The sequence below is a fragment of the Falco biarmicus genome, chromosome 15 (genome assembly GCF_023638135.1).
Source record: "Falco biarmicus isolate bFalBia1 chromosome 15, bFalBia1.pri, whole genome shotgun sequence".
Taxonomy (NCBI): Eukaryota; Metazoa; Chordata; class Aves; order Falconiformes; family Falconidae; genus Falco; species Falco biarmicus.
Window position 1 is genome coordinate 1,015,183 of NC_079302.1, and position 19,564 is coordinate 1,034,746.

The window sequence follows — 19,564 nt, forward strand, 5'->3', positions numbered from 1 at the left end:
CCACGTGACCCCAGGCCGGTTTCCCCGCACCGGAAGTCCGCCAACGGACCGGTAGCACTCCTTGTCTGGCGGTGGTTGGCCTCGGATGGTCGCCACCCCTATAGGCTCCGGCCGCTACGTCTATGGTGCGCGTGGCTAGAGCGGCCCCTCTCGCGGAGCACTGTGGGGCGGCCATGGCGGCACTCGGCGAGCTGGTTTGTGGTCGCTGAGGCAACGGCAAGCCGGTGCGGGGTCTGTGGGAGCGGGGCGGGGGCCGGGCCCGGGTCAGTGCTCCGGTGCCTGCCCTCCCGCTGACGCCCGGCCCTGCGCGGGACGGGGACCGGGAGCGGTCGGTGGCGATGGCCGAGGCGAGCGAGGAGTCGCTGCACCGGCTGGCGGGGACGAACCCGGAGGCCGAGGCCGGCGGGCTGGTCCTGCGGAGGCGGAGCGCCGCCACCGAGCAGCACGTCTTCAAGGCGCCGGCGCCACGGGCCTCGCTGCTGGGCCTGGACGTGCTGGCGGCCCAGAAACGGCGGGAGCGTGAGGAGGAGGCGGCCGGTGGGAAGCGGTCCAGGGTCTCCTCCTACAGGGACTGGGAAGAGGGCCGTGACGAGGCGGGCAGTGCCGAGGAAGATGATGATGAGGAGACCGATCGGAGCAGCCGGAGCACCCGCAAGGACAGGTGGGATCAGAGGGGGGATCCGGGTGCTGACGGTGGCACCGGGCACTTTACAGCCGCTGGATCCCCACCGGGGCAACCAGCATGACCGTGGGGTGTGAACAGTGTTGGCATGTGTGGGCGCTGCTCCCTGGAACAGCTGTGGCTAGAACCTCCTACAGCTGTGGCTGGGAGGTCTGGCGATCTCCTCTGGGGAGGACGGGGGGGGCACCTCTGTAGGTCCAGGCTTTTCTGAGGGAAAAGCTCTTCTGCTGTTGCCCTCCCTGGGGCGTTATAGGCAGGAGTGCTTTTAGGTGTTGTTAGGACCGCAAACACCACCCATCCTAGTCCTGAGGCTGCTTCCTGATGCCTGGGGCAGTGGCCTGCTCAGAAGCGCACGTGTCCAAGAGCATGGGCGGACTTGGTGGGCTGTTAGCGAAGGATGGAGAGAGTACTTTTAACCATAAGCTTCTGCTATAGCAGAGGTTAGAGCTAGAGTTATATGAGACAAGTCAAAGGCCAGCTATTCGTCAGCACTGCTGAGCTTTTTTTCCCTTTGTTTTGCTTTTCCAGGCATTACCGTTCTGTCCATGTGGAAACACCTTCCTATACAGGGGGTGTCAGCGAGGAGTTTTGGGAACGCAGCCGGCAGCGGGAAAGGGAGCGTCGGGAACACGGTGTCTTTGCCTCCTCCAAGGAGGAGAAGGAACGAAAGAAGGAACGCAGTAGGGATCGGGACCATGATCGTAAACGGGAACGCGGTAACTGCTCAGAGACCCTTGTGACCCTTCCTGCTTAGGGTTTGGCCTTGTCCCTCATCCTGTTTGTGGTCCTTCGCTAATGTTCGTGGTGTTTTCTGCAAAAGAGTTGGGAAGCCTATTTGTGTATGGGGCACCTGATCTTACTTTCTTTTTGCAGAGGAGTGGGACAGAAGTCGTCACAGCAGCAGATCAGAGAGAGATAGCTCATCAGAGCGGAGCAGCAGGAGGAGTGAACCAGAGAGTCCCAGACATCGGCCCAAAGGTAGGAGTGGGACCCAACAGAGTTCTCATGTGCAACCTAACAGGAAGGGGCTTGTTCTTGTTTCTTGCTGTTTCTGTCAGGCCAAGTGTGGGTAGAAAAGCCTGTATCTTTCGACATTTGTGGTTAGGGCAAACATCAAAGTCCTAGCTTGAGCTGAGTCTGGGAGCAATCTGCCAGCTGTGCATATGTGAAAATCTGGATGATCTCTGTGCAATGGGGTCTGTTCTGGACCTATGCAATAGAAATGTGGTCCTTTGGCAGTTTTCCTAGGAATCGTCGGGTCAGCCCCTAAAGGAAAGGTAGATGGGTACCCTCTGTGCTCCTTGCTAGAAGGTGTAAGGTGGCTCCAGGTGCCTAAGGTCTTGAATATCAGGTGTCAAACCCCATCTCCTCTGCTAGATGCAGCCACGCCATCTCGCTCCAGCTGGGAGGAAGATGATTCTGGCTACAGCAGTGCACGCCGGTCACAGTGGGAATCTCCCTCACCCACACCTTCCTGTCGAGACTCAGAGCGCAGCCACCGGGCATCATCAATGCGGGACACAGACCGGAGAGACCGGGACAGGTACCAGTGGCCAGGGCTACAGCTCTGAGCTGTTCAGCTGCAGAAAGGGGAGAGGGTATGTAAGACTAGTGCTTGTCTGTGGGCACCAATTCCTCCCTCATGCTGTTTTTTCAGGTCTGTGAGGAGCAGGTACTTGGATAAGACACCATTGCCCACCCCATCGTACAAATACAATGAGTGGGCTGATGACCGGAGACATCTGGGGGCCACGCCACGGCTGTCCAGAGGGAGAGGTGAGGAGCTGGGCAGCAGCGGAATCTCCTTCCTTGCACAGAACAAGGTCGGGCTCTGTAGGATTTTCTCTGGAGCGGCCAGGCTGGCACCTGGGCTAACCAGCTCACTCCCTCCAGGGCGGCGTGCAGATGGGGAAGAGGGCATTGCCTTTGAGACGGAGGAGGAGCGGCAGCAGTGGGAGGACGACCAGCGGGTGAGAGCCTGAAGGCAGACAAGGAGTGGGGTGGGCAGTGGGCTTGGGGCTGCCAGGCTGGCCTGGCTGGGGGACTGCCAGCAGGAGTGGCGGGGTGGGGGGCAGTGGGAGGATGCAGCCTGGCTCGGCCCAGGGAGTGTCTCCGTGGACGTGTGCTGCAGGGGGCTGGCTGCCCTGGCTGGCAGAGCTCAGGGCCATGCCTGTCCCCTTCTAGCAAGCTGACCGGGACTGGTACATGATGGATGAGGGCTACGATGAATTTCACAACCCCTTGGCCTACTCCACTGAGGAGTACGTGAAGAAGCGGGAGCAGCACTTGCATAAGCAGAGGCAGAAGCGTATCTCGGCACAGCGGCGGCAGATTAATGAGGTAGGGGCAAGATGCAAGGTTGGCTTCTCCGAACGTGGGTTTTGCTGCCCCTTGAGAGATCCACTTGCTGGCAGCAAAGGCTGAGTCCGTGCTCTCAGGTGGAGAAGGACAGTGTATCCTGGCTGAGACTGAACAAGGGCTCACGGGGAAACTGGTGTTAAGTTCCCCTGGAAAGTGCGCCCCTGTGGGGCAGAATTTGCGGTGGATTGCAGTATCCAGGGCAGCAGGAACGTAGAGGGCAATGGTCCTGCTATTCTGGGCTGTGGGTTGCTAGGGCTGTCTACTGTTGGCCCAGTGGATGCTGGGGGCTGCTGCCCTCTGCAAGCAAGTGGGATTATGTCCAGGCTTCCTGGCATACTCTTGAGTATGGCAGGAGCCTTGTGGAGAATGTCTGTCCTGCATTTCCTTGGAGACTGTCCTGTTAACTGTGTGCTTCATATGGCCGGTCTGTGTTTCCTGTATCCTTCTGCTTTCAGTTACTGATTCTTCCCTAGTGCTTGCTTTCAGGATCCCTAGGTTGGAACCATCAGTTTTATCCTGGTGTCAGTGCAGGGCCCAGACCTGAGCTCAGTGTTCTGGTGTGATCTCTTGGGCTTTCTGTGGGGCTTCTGTGTATTTTCTGATATGTTTTTCCTGCAGGATAATGAGCGCTGGGAGACAAATCGCATGCTGACCAGTGGTGTGGTTCATCGGATTGAAGTGGACGAAGATTTTGAGGAGGATAACTCTGCTAAAGTGCATTTGTTGGTGCACAACCTGGTGCCCCCTTTCCTAGATGGAAGGATTGTCTTCACCAAGCAGGTAGAGACTGCGGCTGAAGGCACTGATGGCAGGGAGCCCCGCAAGTGTGAGCTCTTTGTACTGAAGCAATACCTTTTTCCTCTAGCCAGAGCCAGTCATCCCTGTCAAGGATGCCACCTCAGATTTGGCCATCATTGCTCGGAAAGGCAGCCAACTGGTGCGCAAGCACAGGGAGCAAAAGGAGCGTAAGCGGGTATGCTGTGACCTTTTGGCTTTACCTACCCCACTGTACACACATTATGTAGTGTCTCAGAGCTTTTGTTTGCAGGATACATGCTTGGGCAGCAGTGATAAAGACTTCATATTTTTACAACCGGGGATATCCTAGCAGCCCAGGTCATTGCATTGTCTCATAAGCAGCTGCTGTGATGTGATTTCCTCAAGCACTGCCTGGGACGTGTGTCACTGTGCACTTATGCAGAGGAGTCTGATCGAAAGAACATTCAGATCAAGGGAGAAGAGAGCAGGTGGAAGAATGCGAGATAGCCTAGGGACAGTCAGCAGTCAGTATGGTGCCGGGATATATCTTGTCATGTCTCAGCAGAGAATTTGGAGGAGGAATATGCAGTAAGGTAACATATTAGGTTTTGGGGGTGTTTTCTAGGGTCTTTCTTTAAAGCTTGTGTGATAGATGTGGGGAAAGCACAAATGTGTTCTTTGTAAATTGAAAGTGAGCTGAATCTGTGCTACTCTGAGTGGAATGGAGGTGGAAGCTAAACTGATACTGGAGGCGAGAGCAAACCGGAATGTGGGAGAGAGACCTGTGAGCACCTGTCAAGAGCTGGAAGATTATCTGTGGTTGAGAGTTATGTAGACTTAAGTTCAAATTTAATGGAAGGGTCAGCAACTGGAACCGTTTTCTTAGGAGGTGGTTGATCAGGATGAGGAAGAGGAGAACTTGATATAGGAATGGGGTGTGCGTTGTGCATTGTGCATTGAGGAATTGTGGGACTAATATGCTTTCCTAGTCTTTATGAGTATGATTGCAGAAGAATGATTTGTCAGTGCTTGCTGTGGCAAAGTTACGCTGCTCTCTGTCCTCCCAGGCTCAGCATAAGCATTGGGAGCTGGCAGGCACAAAACTGGGAGACATTATGGGGATCAAGAAAGAAGAGGAGAAAGACGAGATGGTGACAGAGGATGGCAAAGTCGATTACAGGTAGGAGCTTGCTTTGAATTATTCCTGCTCAGCTGGTGACGGGGGCTGTAGGCATAGCAAAGTGTGTGGAGCGGCAGTTTCAGGACTTCTGGTGTTTACTTAGGACTGAGCAGAAGTTTGCTGAACACATGAAAGAAAAAAGTGAAGCCAGCAGCGAGTTTGCCAAGAAGAAATCAATCCTGGAGCAGAGACAGTATCTGCCCATCTTTGCTGTGCAGCAGGAGTTGCTTTCCATCCTCAGGTATGGCAGCTAGGTAGCCGGTCACAGAGCATGCCCAGGGCACTGGCCTACAGCCTACACCTCAGGAACCCGAGTGAGAAGTTCTCCTGGATACCTGGCCTGTTTGGAATCTGTACCCTCAGGAAACAAAACCCATTGCTTTGTGTGGTTTGTGGCAGATCTCTTGCCTGAGTAGGGTGATGCTTGGGAGGCCAGCAGGGCTGTGAATGCAAAAGCCCTTTTTTGTGGTGCATGAAGAAATACTTTTTCCCTTTCTTCAGAGACAACAGCATTGTGATTGTGGTGGGGGAGACAGGGAGTGGGAAGACAACTCAGCTGACACAGTACCTCCATGAGGATGGCTATACAGACTATGGCATGATTGGCTGCACCCAGCCCCGCAGAGTGGCGGCCATGTCGGTTGCCAAACGGGTCAGTGAAGAGATGGGGGTGCATCTGGGAGAGGAGGTGAGTCTGGCAGTGGGTGCAGCCTGATGATAGTGAGTGCATGGGGCTGTTGAAAGACTTGGTGTTCCCTCTGCCCTCCCAGGTGGGCTATGCCATCCGCTTTGAGGACTGCACATCCGAGAACACAGTGATCAAGTACATGACCGATGGGATCCTTCTTCGTGAGTCGCTGCGAGAGGCTGACCTGGACAACTACAGTGCTATCATCATGGATGAGGCGCATGAGCGCTCACTCAATACTGACGTGCTCTTTGGCCTGCTTCGGGAGGTATGTGTGGCCTGGACTAGAGGACAGCAGTGTAGGCCACATGAACTGGTCTTAAAGCAGAGTGTTGGCAGGAACAGCCCTTCTCTTCAAGGTCTGGGAGAGGGAGGCAGAGCTGCCACATTTCTGTCTGCACTTGCTGATCCAACATCCTGGTCCCTGGTTCTGGAGGGTTAAATCTCTCCTAGTGCCTAAGTGCTGCCAGAGGATTCCTGGCTCACAGTCAGAAACAGAGATCTTTGCTGGCTTAAGGCTTCCTGGACGCATGTTTTAACTGCACAGATCATACAGAATCTGTGTTCCCTGGCATTAGTGGCCAGTGCCTCCAGGGTACAGCAGAAACTCTGTCCTGTGCTGTTGCCCCAGTAATAATGGAAGCAGTCTGCAGCCATGCACAAATGCCCCTTATTGTTTCTTTCATCTGCTTTGTAGGTGGTGGCCCGACGCTCAGATCTGAAGCTTGTTGTTACTTCAGCCACCATGGATGCAGATAAGTTTGCCTCCTTCTTTGGGAACGTTCCCATTTTCCACATTCCTGGGCGCACTTTCCCTGTTGATATTCTTTTCAGCAAGGTACGGTTGCTGACATTCTTGCAAACAAGAAATGCTGCACAGGAAAGTTCTGTTGTGACAGGAGGGGGCTGTGACTTGGGTGTGCTGTACCCTGTGGTAGACAGAAAGGGTAGAGGAGGAGTAGCCATGCTATGATACAGTCTTGCATGCAGGATGGGGCAGGTGAGATTATTGGCATCTGTAATCTGGGCCGTGCCTTTCAGACCCCACAGGAGGATTATGTGGAGGCTGCAGTGAAACAAGCCCTGCAGGTCCATTTGTCTGGTGCTCCTGGAGACATCCTTGTCTTCATGCCTGGCCAAGAGGACATAGAGGTGAGCTGGAAGGGCAGGCACCATCCTACCCGCCTTGTTATTTTAATCTTACATTTACACCCCTCCTTGTATCTAGGTGACCTCGGAGCAAATTGTGGAGCACCTTGAGGAGCTGGAGAAGGCACCTGCTCTTGCTGTACTGCCTATCTATTCTCAGCTACCGTCAGACTTGCAGGCCAAGATCTTCCAGAAGGTGCTGATGTGTGCTCTGTGATAGGAGTGGGAATAGGGAAAACTAGTGCAGGGAAAACTGCTGAGTATGGGTGAGAGGTGCAGGCATGCCTTTTTGTATTTCATGTGGAGAGTGAGAGAAAGCTTGTGCCCCCCTCAACTTCCCAGGAGTCATTCCTGTCCTTCTGAGTTCTGTGTTGCTGCTCTGCACTCTTTCTCAGCAGTGCAGAGGCCCCTGCCCAGGGATTTGGCTGATGTGCAGTATGCTTGCAGGCTCCGGATGGAGTCAGGAAGTGCATTGTTGCCACTAACATTGCAGAAACCTCACTGACAGTGGATGGCATCATGTTTGTGATTGACTCTGGCTACTGCAAGTTGAAGGTAAGCCAAGATTTCCTATACTGTTTATGTCTGTGATTTCTTGGCTTGGGTTGAGGGAGTTCTGTGATAGTGACCTAGCTTTCCCCTTACTTTAGTCTATTCTTGTGCCCTGCAGGTTTTCAACCCCCGTATAGGCATGGATGCACTGCAGATCTACCCCATCAGTCAAGCCAATGCCAATCAGAGGGCAGGCCGAGCTGGCCGAACAGGCCCAGGCCACTGCTTCAGGTAGGCATGCCACTGGTGTTGCTGTTCCTGTCCCTGTCTTTTCTGCAGCTTGGCATCAGCCTATATATTTATTTTTCTCACTGGAGTTGTTTGTTATCTTGAACTTCTGGCACAACGAGGGCAGTAGGCAGGCCTTGAGGCCTTTTGGACCCAGTGCTTTTGCAGAGGAAAGGATGTGCTCCTGCTTTTTCCCTTGCCCACCTTGCCTCGCAGCTGTTGTGCTGTCAGGATAATGGCCAAGCTGAAGGCAGCTTTCTCAGGGCTTTGCTTGGAGACTGGTTTGCGCCCAGGGAAGGACTGTGCTTGGGAGGGGTGGACACTGTACTGCAGCCCAGGCACCCTTACGTGCTGGGGAGGCCGTGCTTTGGCCTGGGTAGGGGTTCCTCCCTGGGGTCCTGCTGGCTGGCCTGGCTGAGTGCAAAGCTGCTGTGCTGTGCTGTGCCATGCCTGACACGGGGTGGGCAACGGCTGGTGAGTCAGTAAGGAGCAGTGACCTGAACTGGGAAATAGTGCTCTTGGCATCTGTTCCCCAGGCTCTACACCCAGAGTGCCTACAAGAATGAGCTGCTGACAACCACGGTGCCCGAGATCCAGCGCACCAACCTTGCCAATGTAGTGCTTTTGCTCAAGTCCCTGGGCGTGCAGGACCTCCTGCAGTTCCACTTCATGGATCCACCCCCTGAGGACAACATGCTGAACTCCATGTACCAGCTGTGGATTCTGGGGGCCCTGGATAACACAGGTATTGGCTGCTGGGGCAAGCTGTCAGCCCCTGGGACTGGGACCTGCCCAGCTGCTGAGCCCTGGTTGTTCCTGCAGGTGGTCTGACCTCAACAGGACGTCTCATGGTGGAGTTCCCACTGGATCCTGCACTCTCCAAAATGCTCATTGTCTCCTGTGACATGGGTTGCAGCTCTGAGATCTTGCTCATTGTCTCCATGTTGTCTGTGCCTGCCATCTTTTATCGGCCTAAGGTACCTATTTGCTCTTCCAGCAGTTCGGGGCTTTCCCCTGCCCTTTGATTAACCTGTGTTCTTTGTTCACCCTTCAGGGCCGAGAGGAGGAGAGTGACCAAGTGAGGGAGAAATTTGCTGTTCCAGAGAGTGATCACTTGACTTACTTGAACGTCTACCTGCAGTGGAAGAACAACAGCTATTCTACACTGTGGTGCAACCAGCACTTCATCCATGCCAAGGCCATGCGGAAGGTGAGGCTGTGGCAACAAGGCTGGGGGAGGGAGCCTTATGTAGGAGAGGTATCTGACTGCCACACACCTTTGCAGGTGCGAGAGGTGCGTGCCCAGCTCAAGGACATTATGGTTCAGCAGCGGATGAGCCTAGCATCCTGTGGTACCGACTGGGATGTTGTCAGGAAGTGCATCTGTGCTGCATATTTCCATCAAGCTGCAAAGCTGAAGGTAAGAGATGTCTGTGCTAGTCTAGGGGCTGTGAAGCCCTGTCTGGGAACAGGTGGGCTAACTACACCTCTCTCCGCAGGGCATTGGGGAGTATGTGAACATCCGCACAGGCATGCCCTGCCACCTGCACCCCACGAGCTCTCTGTTTGGCATGGGCTATACACCAGACTACATTGTCTATCATGAGCTGGTCATGACAACCAAGGTGAGCTTGAGCTGAGGACTGGTGATGAGGGCGACGAGTGCTCTGAGGCACATGGAGTGGGCTTTACTGTGATACTAGGATCTATCAGAAGGGCAATTCTCATCTATGCCAACTAGGCATGTCTATGTCATTTGCAGAGTCCTGCTTGTCCCTTTCTCAATATTTTTTCCTGGCTTATGTGGGACAGGTCTGAACCTCTTTGTGGTCTCACCACATCCAGCCCATAGAAGCTTCTGAGACCAGGAAGAATGGTCTGGATGGAGTCTAGTCCCAGTGTGAGAAGTGCCATCAGCCAGTGGGGGAGAGGGGGAGCTGCCATGGCTCTGGAAATGGTCCCCAACCCTTGAGAGTGCCATCCTGCTACCCTGGTCTTTCCTTCTGTCCCTGCAGGAATACATGCAGTGTGTCACTGCTGTGGATGGAGAGTGGCTGGCAGAGCTGGGCCCCATGTTCTACAGTATCAAACATGCTGGCAAATCACGCCAGGTGAGTCTCCTGTCCAGAAAGAGCTGATGGACAGGCCCACTGCCTGCCTGTTCTGATGTGGGGTATGTGTGTTTTGACACGGAGGGAGCAGGCCCCTGGGCCTGCAGAGAGGGCTGCTGGCCAGCCTTCTGCCTGTTCCTGACCTGCTGCTGCCTTGCTCCAGGAGAACCGCCGCCGTGCCAAGGAGGAAGTGTCTGCTATGGAGGAAGAGATGGCTTTGGCTGAGGAGCAGCTGCGGGCCCGCCGGGAGGAACAGGAACGCCGTAACCCGCTGGGCAGTTCAAGGTAGGTGCTGGCCCTGCCTGGCCCTGGGTTGCCTGCATAAGAGCAGTAGGCAACTGTGTAGAGGATCCCAACTTCCCCGTGGGTGTTCTAATGCAGGGAAGGCGGTATATTCCACTAATCACCCTTGTACTCTCCTAGCAGATCTACTAAAATCTACACCCCTGGGCGGAAGGAGCAAGGGGAGCCCCTGACACCACGACGCACCCCAGCCCGCTTTGGCCTCTAAGAAGGCAGTGCCTGTTGCTTTGAGGCTTAAAGACTTCCAGGAGCAGATGAGTCTAGGAGAGCGCCCAGCTCCTCTGATTACTGTACTCTGAGGCGTGCTACAGCTTGCGGCCCAGGAAGGCTTTGGTGCTTGGCACTAATTTTGTTACGGAACAGAAAGAATTTTATTTGTTTAAAAGTTTTCAGTCTAATCTTTGCTTTGTTTTGTGCTGCTGCTTGTCCTGGGGTTGAGTGTTGGGTGGAGGCAGCCCTGCACAATTCTGCAGGGCTGGTTTCATCAACTTGTTGCCCTGTGGAGCCTGGGACAAGGCACAGAATTACGCTGACTTAGAGGGCAAAGGCAACCTGTCTGTGGCCCGTACTACTGCAAAGGCAGCTCTCCCACAGCCCGTGCCCTAGGCAGGCAGCTGGTGCCCAGCTGTCCCTGAACACATTAGCCCATAGGCACGGCCCTGTTTCCGGCCAGGTGGCGTCAGGAATTCCACCCACCTTCAGCTGCTCACATTTGTGGTGCTGCTCATGTGTTCTGACCATGAGGTATGTGTTTTTCTCCTGCATCCTGCCCAGTGTGTCTGGAAGATGCCTGGAGGATAGGCAGGGGAGATGGGGTAGTGACAGTGATGCAGAGACTATCCTCATCTGCTGGCCTTGCAGGAGCTTGGGTAGTCCAGCAGTTGTCCAGCTGTCCCATACACCCCTGCCAACAGCAGTAACTGCTGCGTGTGGAGAGCTCAGCCCCACTCCCTGTGTTCGCCACTTACTCCTTTTCACCTGTCAGCTCTGTCATCTGCTTGATTTGCCGCTGGATCTTGTGCCCTAGTTTCTCATTTGACTGCCTGAAAATAAGGTGTGAGTTGGTGTGAGAAGGCAGCCACCTGCCCCTCTTCTCCAGTAAGGCTTCTCACTCGCATCTGCTCCTTCGCACCCTGGAAGATGTTGGCCGGCACCAGCTCCCTCTCATCACACAGCCTGCTACTGTTGGAGCATGCCAGAGCGTGGGAAGAGCGCAGGGTTTCTACCTGGAAAGAACAAGCCCCCATGCCGTGTGGGAGCCAGCTCTTTCCAGCCTCTGTGAGCCCAGGACTGAAGGCAGTTAGAGGAACCAGGCTCTGCTGGGGCAGCAGCCTTTGGGGCTGAGCAGAGAGCCTGGAGATGTCAGTGCCTTGGGAGAGCTGCTCTGGAGAACCGTTGCCTCAGCACCACGGGCTGTCATAACATAGTAGTTCCAGGCTGAAGGGCATTTTTCTAGTGACTGAGCAAAGAAGGCTAGTTTAAGGAGAACAAGACGTTCATCCCTGCTGCCAGTAGGCCCACAGTCTCCTCCCTCGGTGGCCTGGGATCTGCAGTATGCTGTCCCCTGCCCTGTCCTCTCCACCTCTCCTCCTGCCTGTCTGTCGTTCGCTGGTGCGAGGGGCCCAGCCTGCGCCTGCTGCCCTTGGGCTGTGGAGCTGCCTGTTTCTACCCTGCACCTGCTCTGTTGCCTTGCTGAGCTCTTCCTTGAGGAAAGCCAGCTCAACCTTGCAAACAACCAGCTCCTCTCGCGTAGCCAGAGCGTGCTCGCTGTCCTGGTGTAGCTGCTTCCACGGCTGGGCTTGGCTGCTCAGCTCCCGCAGCTTTTCCTGGAGGGAGCGGGCCTGTTGGTGGCATAGAGAGGCAGTGAGAGAGGTGCAGGCTGAGCACAGGCTCCTGGGGCCCTGTGGGAAGGCTTGGGACATGCTTACCCTCCTGGCCTGCTCTGCGCCTGGGACCCCAGCGGCTTCCTCAGCTGCCAGTGGAGCTGCTGCCTGTCGTCCTCACAGGCTGCAATCCTCTCGTCCTGCCTGGCTTTCTCTTGCTGGGCTTGGGCCAGCTCTGCCTTCAGGGTGGCCATGTCCTGCACCTGCACGGGACAGGGAGGGTGGCTGGCCAAGCTGTGGGCAGGCTGGGGCTCTCCCCAGCAGCTAGTGCTGCCCAGGAGGACAGGGCTCTGGCGCCGAGGGCTGCACGGTGGCTGGCTGCATCTTGGGGCTCTCCTGTCCCTGCTCTTACCTGTCGCAGCAGCTCTGCCATGTGCTTTCTGTTGGAGGCCACTTCTTGGTGCAGGTGTTGGATGGTATCCCTGGCACTGCTGAGCTGCTGCAGACTTCGCTGCTTCTGGGCCTGGGTGGCTTCCAGCTCCTCCTGCAGCCAAGCCAGGCTGTGCTGCAGGCCCTGGCACTGCTCCTCCTGTGCACCCAGCTGCAGAGAAGCCAGTGTGTTAGTGGGTGCTGTTGCTGTGCTAGTGCCACAGCGAGGCCTGTGCCCTCTCTCCTGCTGCCAATCCCAGCTTACTGCCCTGTCCTGCAGCGCTGGCTTTGCTGCAGGGCTTTCTTCATTCTCTTGAGGGTGCTGGTCCACTCCTTTGCCTGCTGCAGCTCTTGCTAGAGCTTTTCTTTCCCATCCTGCTGATGGCACAGCTTCCCTTGCAGCTCCCATGGCATGCAGTACCCACGGGGCAGGGGAGACTGGGGCTGGGCCGATGGTGGGACCCCACAGCAGATCTTGCCTGCTACCTGCCTGCTCCCTCAGGACTTGGAACTGTTCCTGGCTCCTCTGCAGCCTCTCTTCAGCATGGGCTACAGCATGCATGTGCTGCAGTGACTGCTTGACGGTCACCTGCCGTTTCCACTGCCACTGGCTCAGCTTTGCCTGCAGCTGCACTGCCACCTCGCTGGGGACAAGGGCACAGTCAGAGCTGTGGCAGCCCCAGGCTGCCCTCCCTTGATGGAGTAGGCGCAGGCAGAACCCTGGTAGGGCCCTGGCTGGGCCGGGGACAGCCAGCCTCAAGGCCTGCCTACCTGCTCTGTGCCTGCTCACTTCTGCAGCACTTGCAGCTTGGCCTCCACCTCGCAACTGGCCTTGCACTGCGCACCCTTCTCCAAGTGCAGGCATGGCTGCTCCTCTGTGTGCTGCAGGATGCTCGGGGCTGGCAGGTGCGCCTGTGCCTGGGCTGCTTGAGAGGGCGGGGGCAGGCTGGCATTGCCTCTCCCCATGCTGTCCCAGGGCTTCTGTGGGAAGCGGAGCAGTGCTCAGCCTTGCGGCATGGCTTTGGGCCGTCTGTTCTTGTAGCTCCTATGCCCCCCTTGGCTGCTTCCCTGCAGGCTTGGGGAGCTGCCTCTCCACCTTCCCAGACGTGCACGGGGAAGCACTGTCTGCCCTGTAACTCTGCCACTAGTGATGCCCCAAAAGTGCAGGGTGCCTGCAGGGTCTTGCATTTCCCCACTGTTGCACCTTATGGATGCCAGATGTCACCTTGCTGTTGCCCTCTGCCACTGCAGCAAGCCACGGGCTCCAGCTACCACTGGGCCTGGGCTCCCTGCTGGAGCCACCAAGAATGTGGATCCCCAGGGTGCTGGCTGCAGGCTCCAGCCCTCACATGTCCCAGCCCTGGGGCCCTGGATGCCCCCCTCCTTGCTCACCCCACCTTCCTCAGCATTGCTTTGCCCAGCCCCTCTCCAGCCGTGTGTCCTGTGCCTGGTACTGGTGCTCCTCAGCTGCACACTTCTGCCTGCAGTGCATCACCTCTGCGTCTGCCATCACCCGTGTGAGCAGCATGGCTGCTGGCTCCTGCCTGGCCCCATGCACCTGCGCTGTGGCTGCTCAGCTGCCGGCACCGACCTGCTCAAGCAGCTCTGTGTGCTCCTTCAGTCTGCCGTAGCTGGTGTCAGAATGGCTGTAGGTGGCCATGCAGGAGGTGACCTCTGTCTGCACCGCCTCATCCTTCTGCTCCTGTGGAGAGGTGCATCACTGGCCTGTGGTACCCAGCAGGGTGCGGGACCCCCTGTATCACCCTGTGCCGCCGCTGTGGAGAGGCCACAGATGAAGAAGCAGCTAGTGTGGGACAGTCTGCGGGCAATGGGCTGTTGAGAAGGGCCTGTGGCAGAGGAATGTGGCCTGCACCAGGTGGGAGGCAGGATGGCTGCTGGCTCCTGGCCTTCTCATCCCTGTGCGGCCCCTGCAGTGCCCTCCCTGTTGTGGCAGTGTCTGCTGGACACCCAGCAGCCCTGGAAAGGCATCCCTGCGGTCCCTGGCTTGTGACAGGGCATGGGCAACGTGGGGAGAGTGGTGAGCTGAGCTCCCCGGCAGGACTGCGGGCTGCAGCAGTACCACCAGTGCAGGGATGTGCCCAGGGTGTCAGTAGGGCCACTGGGGGCTGCAGTCTTCCAGCTCTGCTCAGCTGGGTGGACCGGGCCATGCCAACTGTGCCAGCCCTTTGCCTGGGCTGGCTGGGCTGTTCCGTACACAGTGCAGTGCTAAATCCTTGTCCCACCGTGGCTGGCAGGACATCCCCTGCCCTCTCATGGTGGGGCTGGTCACCAGCTGTTTGCACAGGCAGGGCACTTGGGCAGGCATGGTGCCTAGCCCCTGATGGGATGGTTTTAGGGGGTGCATGGCCTCATGAAGCCTGGCCTGTGGCCATTGTGCCTGGCAGTGGTACCTTGCTCATCACCATTTGGTATTGCTGCATCAGAAAGACCAATACTTGGTGCTTCTGCTCCACTGCGTGCTCCTGCTGCTCCAGCTGGACCAGCTGCTTGTTGTTTGTGCCTGCGGAAGTCCAAGTCCAGTTGCAGCTCCTGTATCGAGCCCAGCGCCTGTGCTAACTCCAGCTTCTGTTGCTGAGTGTCCTGGCATGCTTGGGGCTCCCCTTGCTGTGGCTCCAGCACTGATGCTTGCTTCTGGCCCTATAACATAGCATGAGCAGCATCTGTCTGGCTCATTGCTGCGGCCAGCCCATCTCACAGCTCCTGCCAGGCACTGGAGATGGATGACAGTGCTGGCAGTCCAGGTTTTGGTCAGAGAGCAGCAATGCAGTATGCTGATGACCAGTGGGTGCAGACCTCTTGCCCTCCAGGCAGCACCACCTTGTGTGTGTGTACTGACAGTCTCCTTGGGCTCACAAACAGCCAAGCCCCCAATTCTGCTGACACTTGGCACTACAGTGATGCCAGCGTGAGCTGTGGCTGCTGCGGGAAATATTGGCAGTAGGACCAGTACAGCCGCAGCAGGACTGGATGCCCCTGAGCCCTTGTGCTCTCCCTAGCCCTGGGGAACGAGCTGTCTGGTGGCACTGGTGAGGGCTGGCCAGGGCCTTCTATACCACCCAGCCATCAGCCTGTGACTACACCACCAGTGCCTGGGGTGGGAGTGGGGTCGGCACTGCTCACCTGAGGCTGCCAGGCCTTTGTCTCCTCCTGAAGCTGCTGGATGGAGCTGCTCAGCTCTGGTGTTGCCTCCTTCACTCCCAGTAGCTCTCCACAGGGACCCTCAGGCTGGCCCAGAGGTGTAGGAACCCTGCCGGACATGCCACATTTTGGCCATTCTCTCACTGCTGGAGGAACCACAACATGGGACAGGCCTTTCCCGCTGGCTCCAGACAACCATTGGTCCCAGGGAGGGGGCAGCCAGGGATGTCACCCCATCCTGTCGGGGGCAGCCCCTCATCCTGTGGCATTGGCACTGCAACTCGCCATCACAGGAGCACCCGGTGCCAGCAGGAGATGCTGAGCGTGGGGCTCCTGCAAAAGCAGGGCAGAGCTGCACGGGGGCCCACGGTCCTCCCTGCTTTCCATGAAGCACAAGCCCCCACTGCTGCCTGCAGTCCTCACCGAAGCCTTCCCGTGGCATGCTCCTCGATGGTGCTCTGTCCCTGGCATGCCATGACACTGCTCTGCCAGCAGCCTGTGCCCTGGTGCGGTTCTGGGAGCAATGTGCAGAACCAGAACCTTGTGATGTCATGCACTGGGGAACTCCTCCTGGAGCTGGTGCCTCCAGCAAGCCCCATCCCACCCTGCTGGCGTACCCAGCACTGGCTGGTACATAGTGAGGCCTGTGGCATCCTCGTGCCATGGCTGAGCCCTACCAGCCTCACACTGCCCTTGCACCCTCTTCTCTCTTTGCACCCTCTTCTCTCTTTGCACCCTCTTCTGTCTGTGCTACCCACCTGGCACCCTCCTTGTGGCTGTGTTCTGGCCTTGTTGCTGGCCCCAGGACATGCTACAGGCCCGCAGCCAGGGGTCTGGGCCAGTGGGGCCAGCAGTAGTGCCACGCTCAGTGCCATACCCCGCGACAGCTGGGCACAGCTGCCTCCCACTGTGCTGGCCTGCAGCTGCCTGAGATGCCCCCCTGAGCTGCGCTGGGCTCTCAGAGCAGTTATTGACCACATCAACTAAGGCTGCTGCTTTGTGTTCCTCCCTGTCAAAAAGGTAAAAATAACAGGAACAAGTTGTCAGAAATGAAATTTCAATTTCTCCACGCCCTTCCCTGTCCATGCAGCTTCCCAGCACAGATCAATAGTGTTTAGACAGCCAAGGAGATTTTTTCCCCTCTTAAAGCAGCAGATCAATAGCAGAAAAAAACCCAAACCCAAAACAAACCCTCTGCCTGTGTGTGTGCATGCATGTGTTAGAGTAATTGTGAAGAAATGGGGCCTGAGGCTGCCCAAGCAATGAGATGGCAGCAGCTAGGGGGTGGGTGGCTGCGTGGTGTGGTCCCCTGCTCTGCACACCATGCATAGGGCACGGCCGGCAGGACCCACCGCAGGGGCACATCCTGGCAGGGCTCTGGGCCCCGGGGAGGCTGAGTGTCCCCCAGAAGCTTCCAGCGCCCATGGGTGAGGAGAGGCTGTGGGGATGGAGATGAGCCTGGCTGTCAGCCTGACTGCTGCTGGGGGGGCAGTCGATAGCAATGCAGATCAGCAGGTGCACGTGCAGCACTGATCTGCTGGGGAGAGGGCAGGCAGCTTTTGCAACGGGAAAAATCCTGTCATGCAACCCTGCAGGAAACTTTCACCCAGGGCTTTTAGGAGAACGACCCGCCAGCACACAGGGGATGGATGGACTGGTGCTGGGAGGAGGAATCTGTGTCCAGCCTTGGCAGGCAGTGACCTCCAGCCGGTTCCTGGGGCACAGGGGACCTGCCCCATCCCGTGGGGCTGCAGGTCACCCTGTAGACAGTGAGAGGTGTGGTTGCCAAAGCACCAGGTATGTAAGATGGTGAGCAGACAGGGAGAGAGGCAGTGCTAGCTCAGGGTGGATAACTGTGCAGCAGTGCAGTCGTGTGAAAAACAGTCCACAGAGGTATGGTGTGGATGGGCTTGCTGGCTGGTGAGATGGGGGTCTGTGCTGCCTGAGCTGGGGGGCCTCTGGGCAAGCCATGCACCCCAGGCCAGGGTGCTTGCTGAGGTGGGGCAAGCAGATGGAGCTGCCCCACCATGGCTTAGCAGCTCTGGGGAGTGTGTGGCTGGCCTGCCCTCCCTGCCCGGGGCCACATGCAGCAGCTCGGGTGCCCTGGTGTAGCAGAGCAGGTCACTGGGTGCCTGCAGTGCCTTGGACATGGCCACACAGTGATGCCCCAGGCACACACCTGCTGCTGGCCCTGCCTGCCTGTGCCACTGGCTCCCAACGTCACCACCCCTCACTGATGCTCAGTGCAGTTTCACAGGTAAGTATTTTAACTGGCAATTTCCAACACCAAGCTGGGTCTAGAAGGTGAACGAAGATGTACCATAATAGGAATTATCAGTTGCCATGACGACCTGCTCCACCAGTGAGTCGAAGCCACAGGCGGTGGAAGCAGGAGCAGACACAGCACCGACACAGCACCAACACAGCCCTGCGAGCTGGGCCACTTAACCCACACTGTGCAGAACACAATTGAATTTAGCCCTAATTTCTGCCAGTGCGATGGAACAAAATTTCTCTGCCGATTTCAGTCTTGTTCAGGCAGTGGCAGCCAGGGCACAGTGTCCATGGCTGCCATCCTCTGCCTTGGTGCTCTGTTGCAGCCTTGTTGCTGCTTTAATTAAAGCCCGTTGCCCTCCCCTGGTAGCACCCTGCACACCTGGGTGTGCACTCAGCCCTGCTGGGGCTGAGCCCAGAGCAGCCCACACTGCTCTACATGGCACAGTTCGGCATGGCTTGGCATTGCTCTGCTGTCCCGCAGCAGTATGCACCCAGATCTGCAGCCTGCAGCACCGTGGCCCACTTGCAGTCACTGCTTGCGTGGGCCTTTGCCACCTTGTTTGCCCTTGTCACTGCATGCAGCAGCCCTGGCTGTGCCACTGGGCTACACTCACTGCCAGGCTGGTTATTGCATGTGCTGTGATGGTCCGCATCGCCGTGCCACATGCACTGCACTGTGCCGTGCCGTGCTGCACTGCATTGTGCCACACATGCTGAGCTGTGCCACGCCATGCCATGTTGCATTGTGCAACACACAACACTGTGCTGCATTGTACCATGCACGCCATGCTGTGCTACACTGTGCTGTGCTGCAGGGACCCAGCCACCTGCTCCTAGAGCCGGGGAGCTGCAGTAGGGCTCTGCTTTGGGATGGCCCATGGGCTGCCTGTGCCCAGGCAGGTCTGACCCACTGCCATGCCTGTCCTTGCCCCCCAGCTCATGTGATCCTGCTGCCCCACGCTGCTGCTGTGGGCAGCGTCTGTCTTTGTGGGTCTCAACCCTGCTCCAGCTCCTTGTGAGCCTGTGGGGCAGCCCCACAGCCCTGACTCACAGCCACCTGCCCATGCTTGCCTGGTGCTGGGAGGACTGGGGGGCCAAACTGGACTCTGCTGGGTGAGCTGGCACCATGCAGTGTTTGGGGGTGGGAGTTGTCTCACTTTAATTACTGCAGTAATGTTATTCTTTTCAGTGCCACTTTAATTGAAATTAAACAGCTGCCACGTTCTGGCTGGGACAAAAGTGAATCCCTTTTCATTCTCCTCCAGTTTAATGAAGACTGACGTGCTGAGAGAAAACAAAGGCAATCCAGCTGCTGCCTCTCACCGGCACACGCACCAGCAATTGCTGGGGACCCTGCAAGTGGGCAGAGATACCCTGGAGCACCCCACAGCTGCCAGCACCAGGCAGCCCGGCCCCCATGCCCCAGGGCACTCCTGCCTAAAGGGTCTGGCTGGGGGGATGCAGGGGATGGGGTGCCCACGCGGCAGGGGATGCCAGCACAGGGGGTCAGGGAGCACTGTGGTGTGCCCAAGAATCGAGTCCAGGCTTTGATCCTATCTATTAAGAAGCACCCAGCCACCAGCCGTGCCCCAGTGCAGCCCCTTGGCCCTCCCGCGCTGCCGGGGTTGTCCAGTCTCTGCGAGCTCGGCCAGTGTCCACCTCCTGATGTTCAAAGTCACTGACTGGCCCACACAGCCTGGAAGCCTAAGCTGAGACAGCAGTATTAGCTGAGGAGGGCACCTCTCTTCAGCCTTAATTTTTCTCTCTGTTTTAGGACTAGGAGCTTGCTTGTGGTGCCATTCAATATTTTAAAATATGCAAAATGAGGCAGTGGTACAAACCTCATTAACACCCGCCTCCAAC

The 19,564-nt window shown here is 57.1% G+C and overlaps 1 protein-coding gene across 2 annotated transcripts; it reads left to right on the plus strand.

Annotated features, from left to right (window-relative positions):
- Positions 1–47: 47 nt before the first annotated feature.
- Positions 48–10,401, plus strand: DHX38 (DEAH-box helicase 38). 2 transcript variants are annotated; one of them, XM_056361005.1, is made up of 26 exons: positions 48–661; positions 1,211–1,398; positions 1,556–1,660; positions 2,060–2,225; positions 2,340–2,458; positions 2,576–2,652; positions 2,867–3,022; positions 3,662–3,823; positions 3,909–4,016; positions 4,870–4,982; positions 5,086–5,223; positions 5,484–5,670; positions 5,753–5,938; positions 6,368–6,508; positions 6,712–6,822; positions 6,899–7,015; positions 7,267–7,374; positions 7,490–7,602; positions 8,136–8,344; positions 8,422–8,576; positions 8,654–8,809; positions 8,885–9,019; positions 9,099–9,224; positions 9,615–9,710; positions 9,874–9,995; positions 10,137–10,401. In XM_056361005.1, the coding sequence occupies exons 1-26, from the start codon at positions 339–341 to the stop codon at positions 10,219–10,221; spliced, it is 3,702 nt and encodes a 1,233-aa protein (XP_056216980.1). In that variant the 5' UTR covers positions 48–338; the 3' UTR covers positions 10,222–10,401. The 2 variants fall into 2 exon arrangements, with proteins under 2 accessions (XP_056216980.1, XP_056216978.1); XM_056361003.1 differs by having other exon boundaries at positions 96–661; positions 10,134–10,401.
- Positions 10,402–19,564: the final 9,163 nt, after the last annotated feature.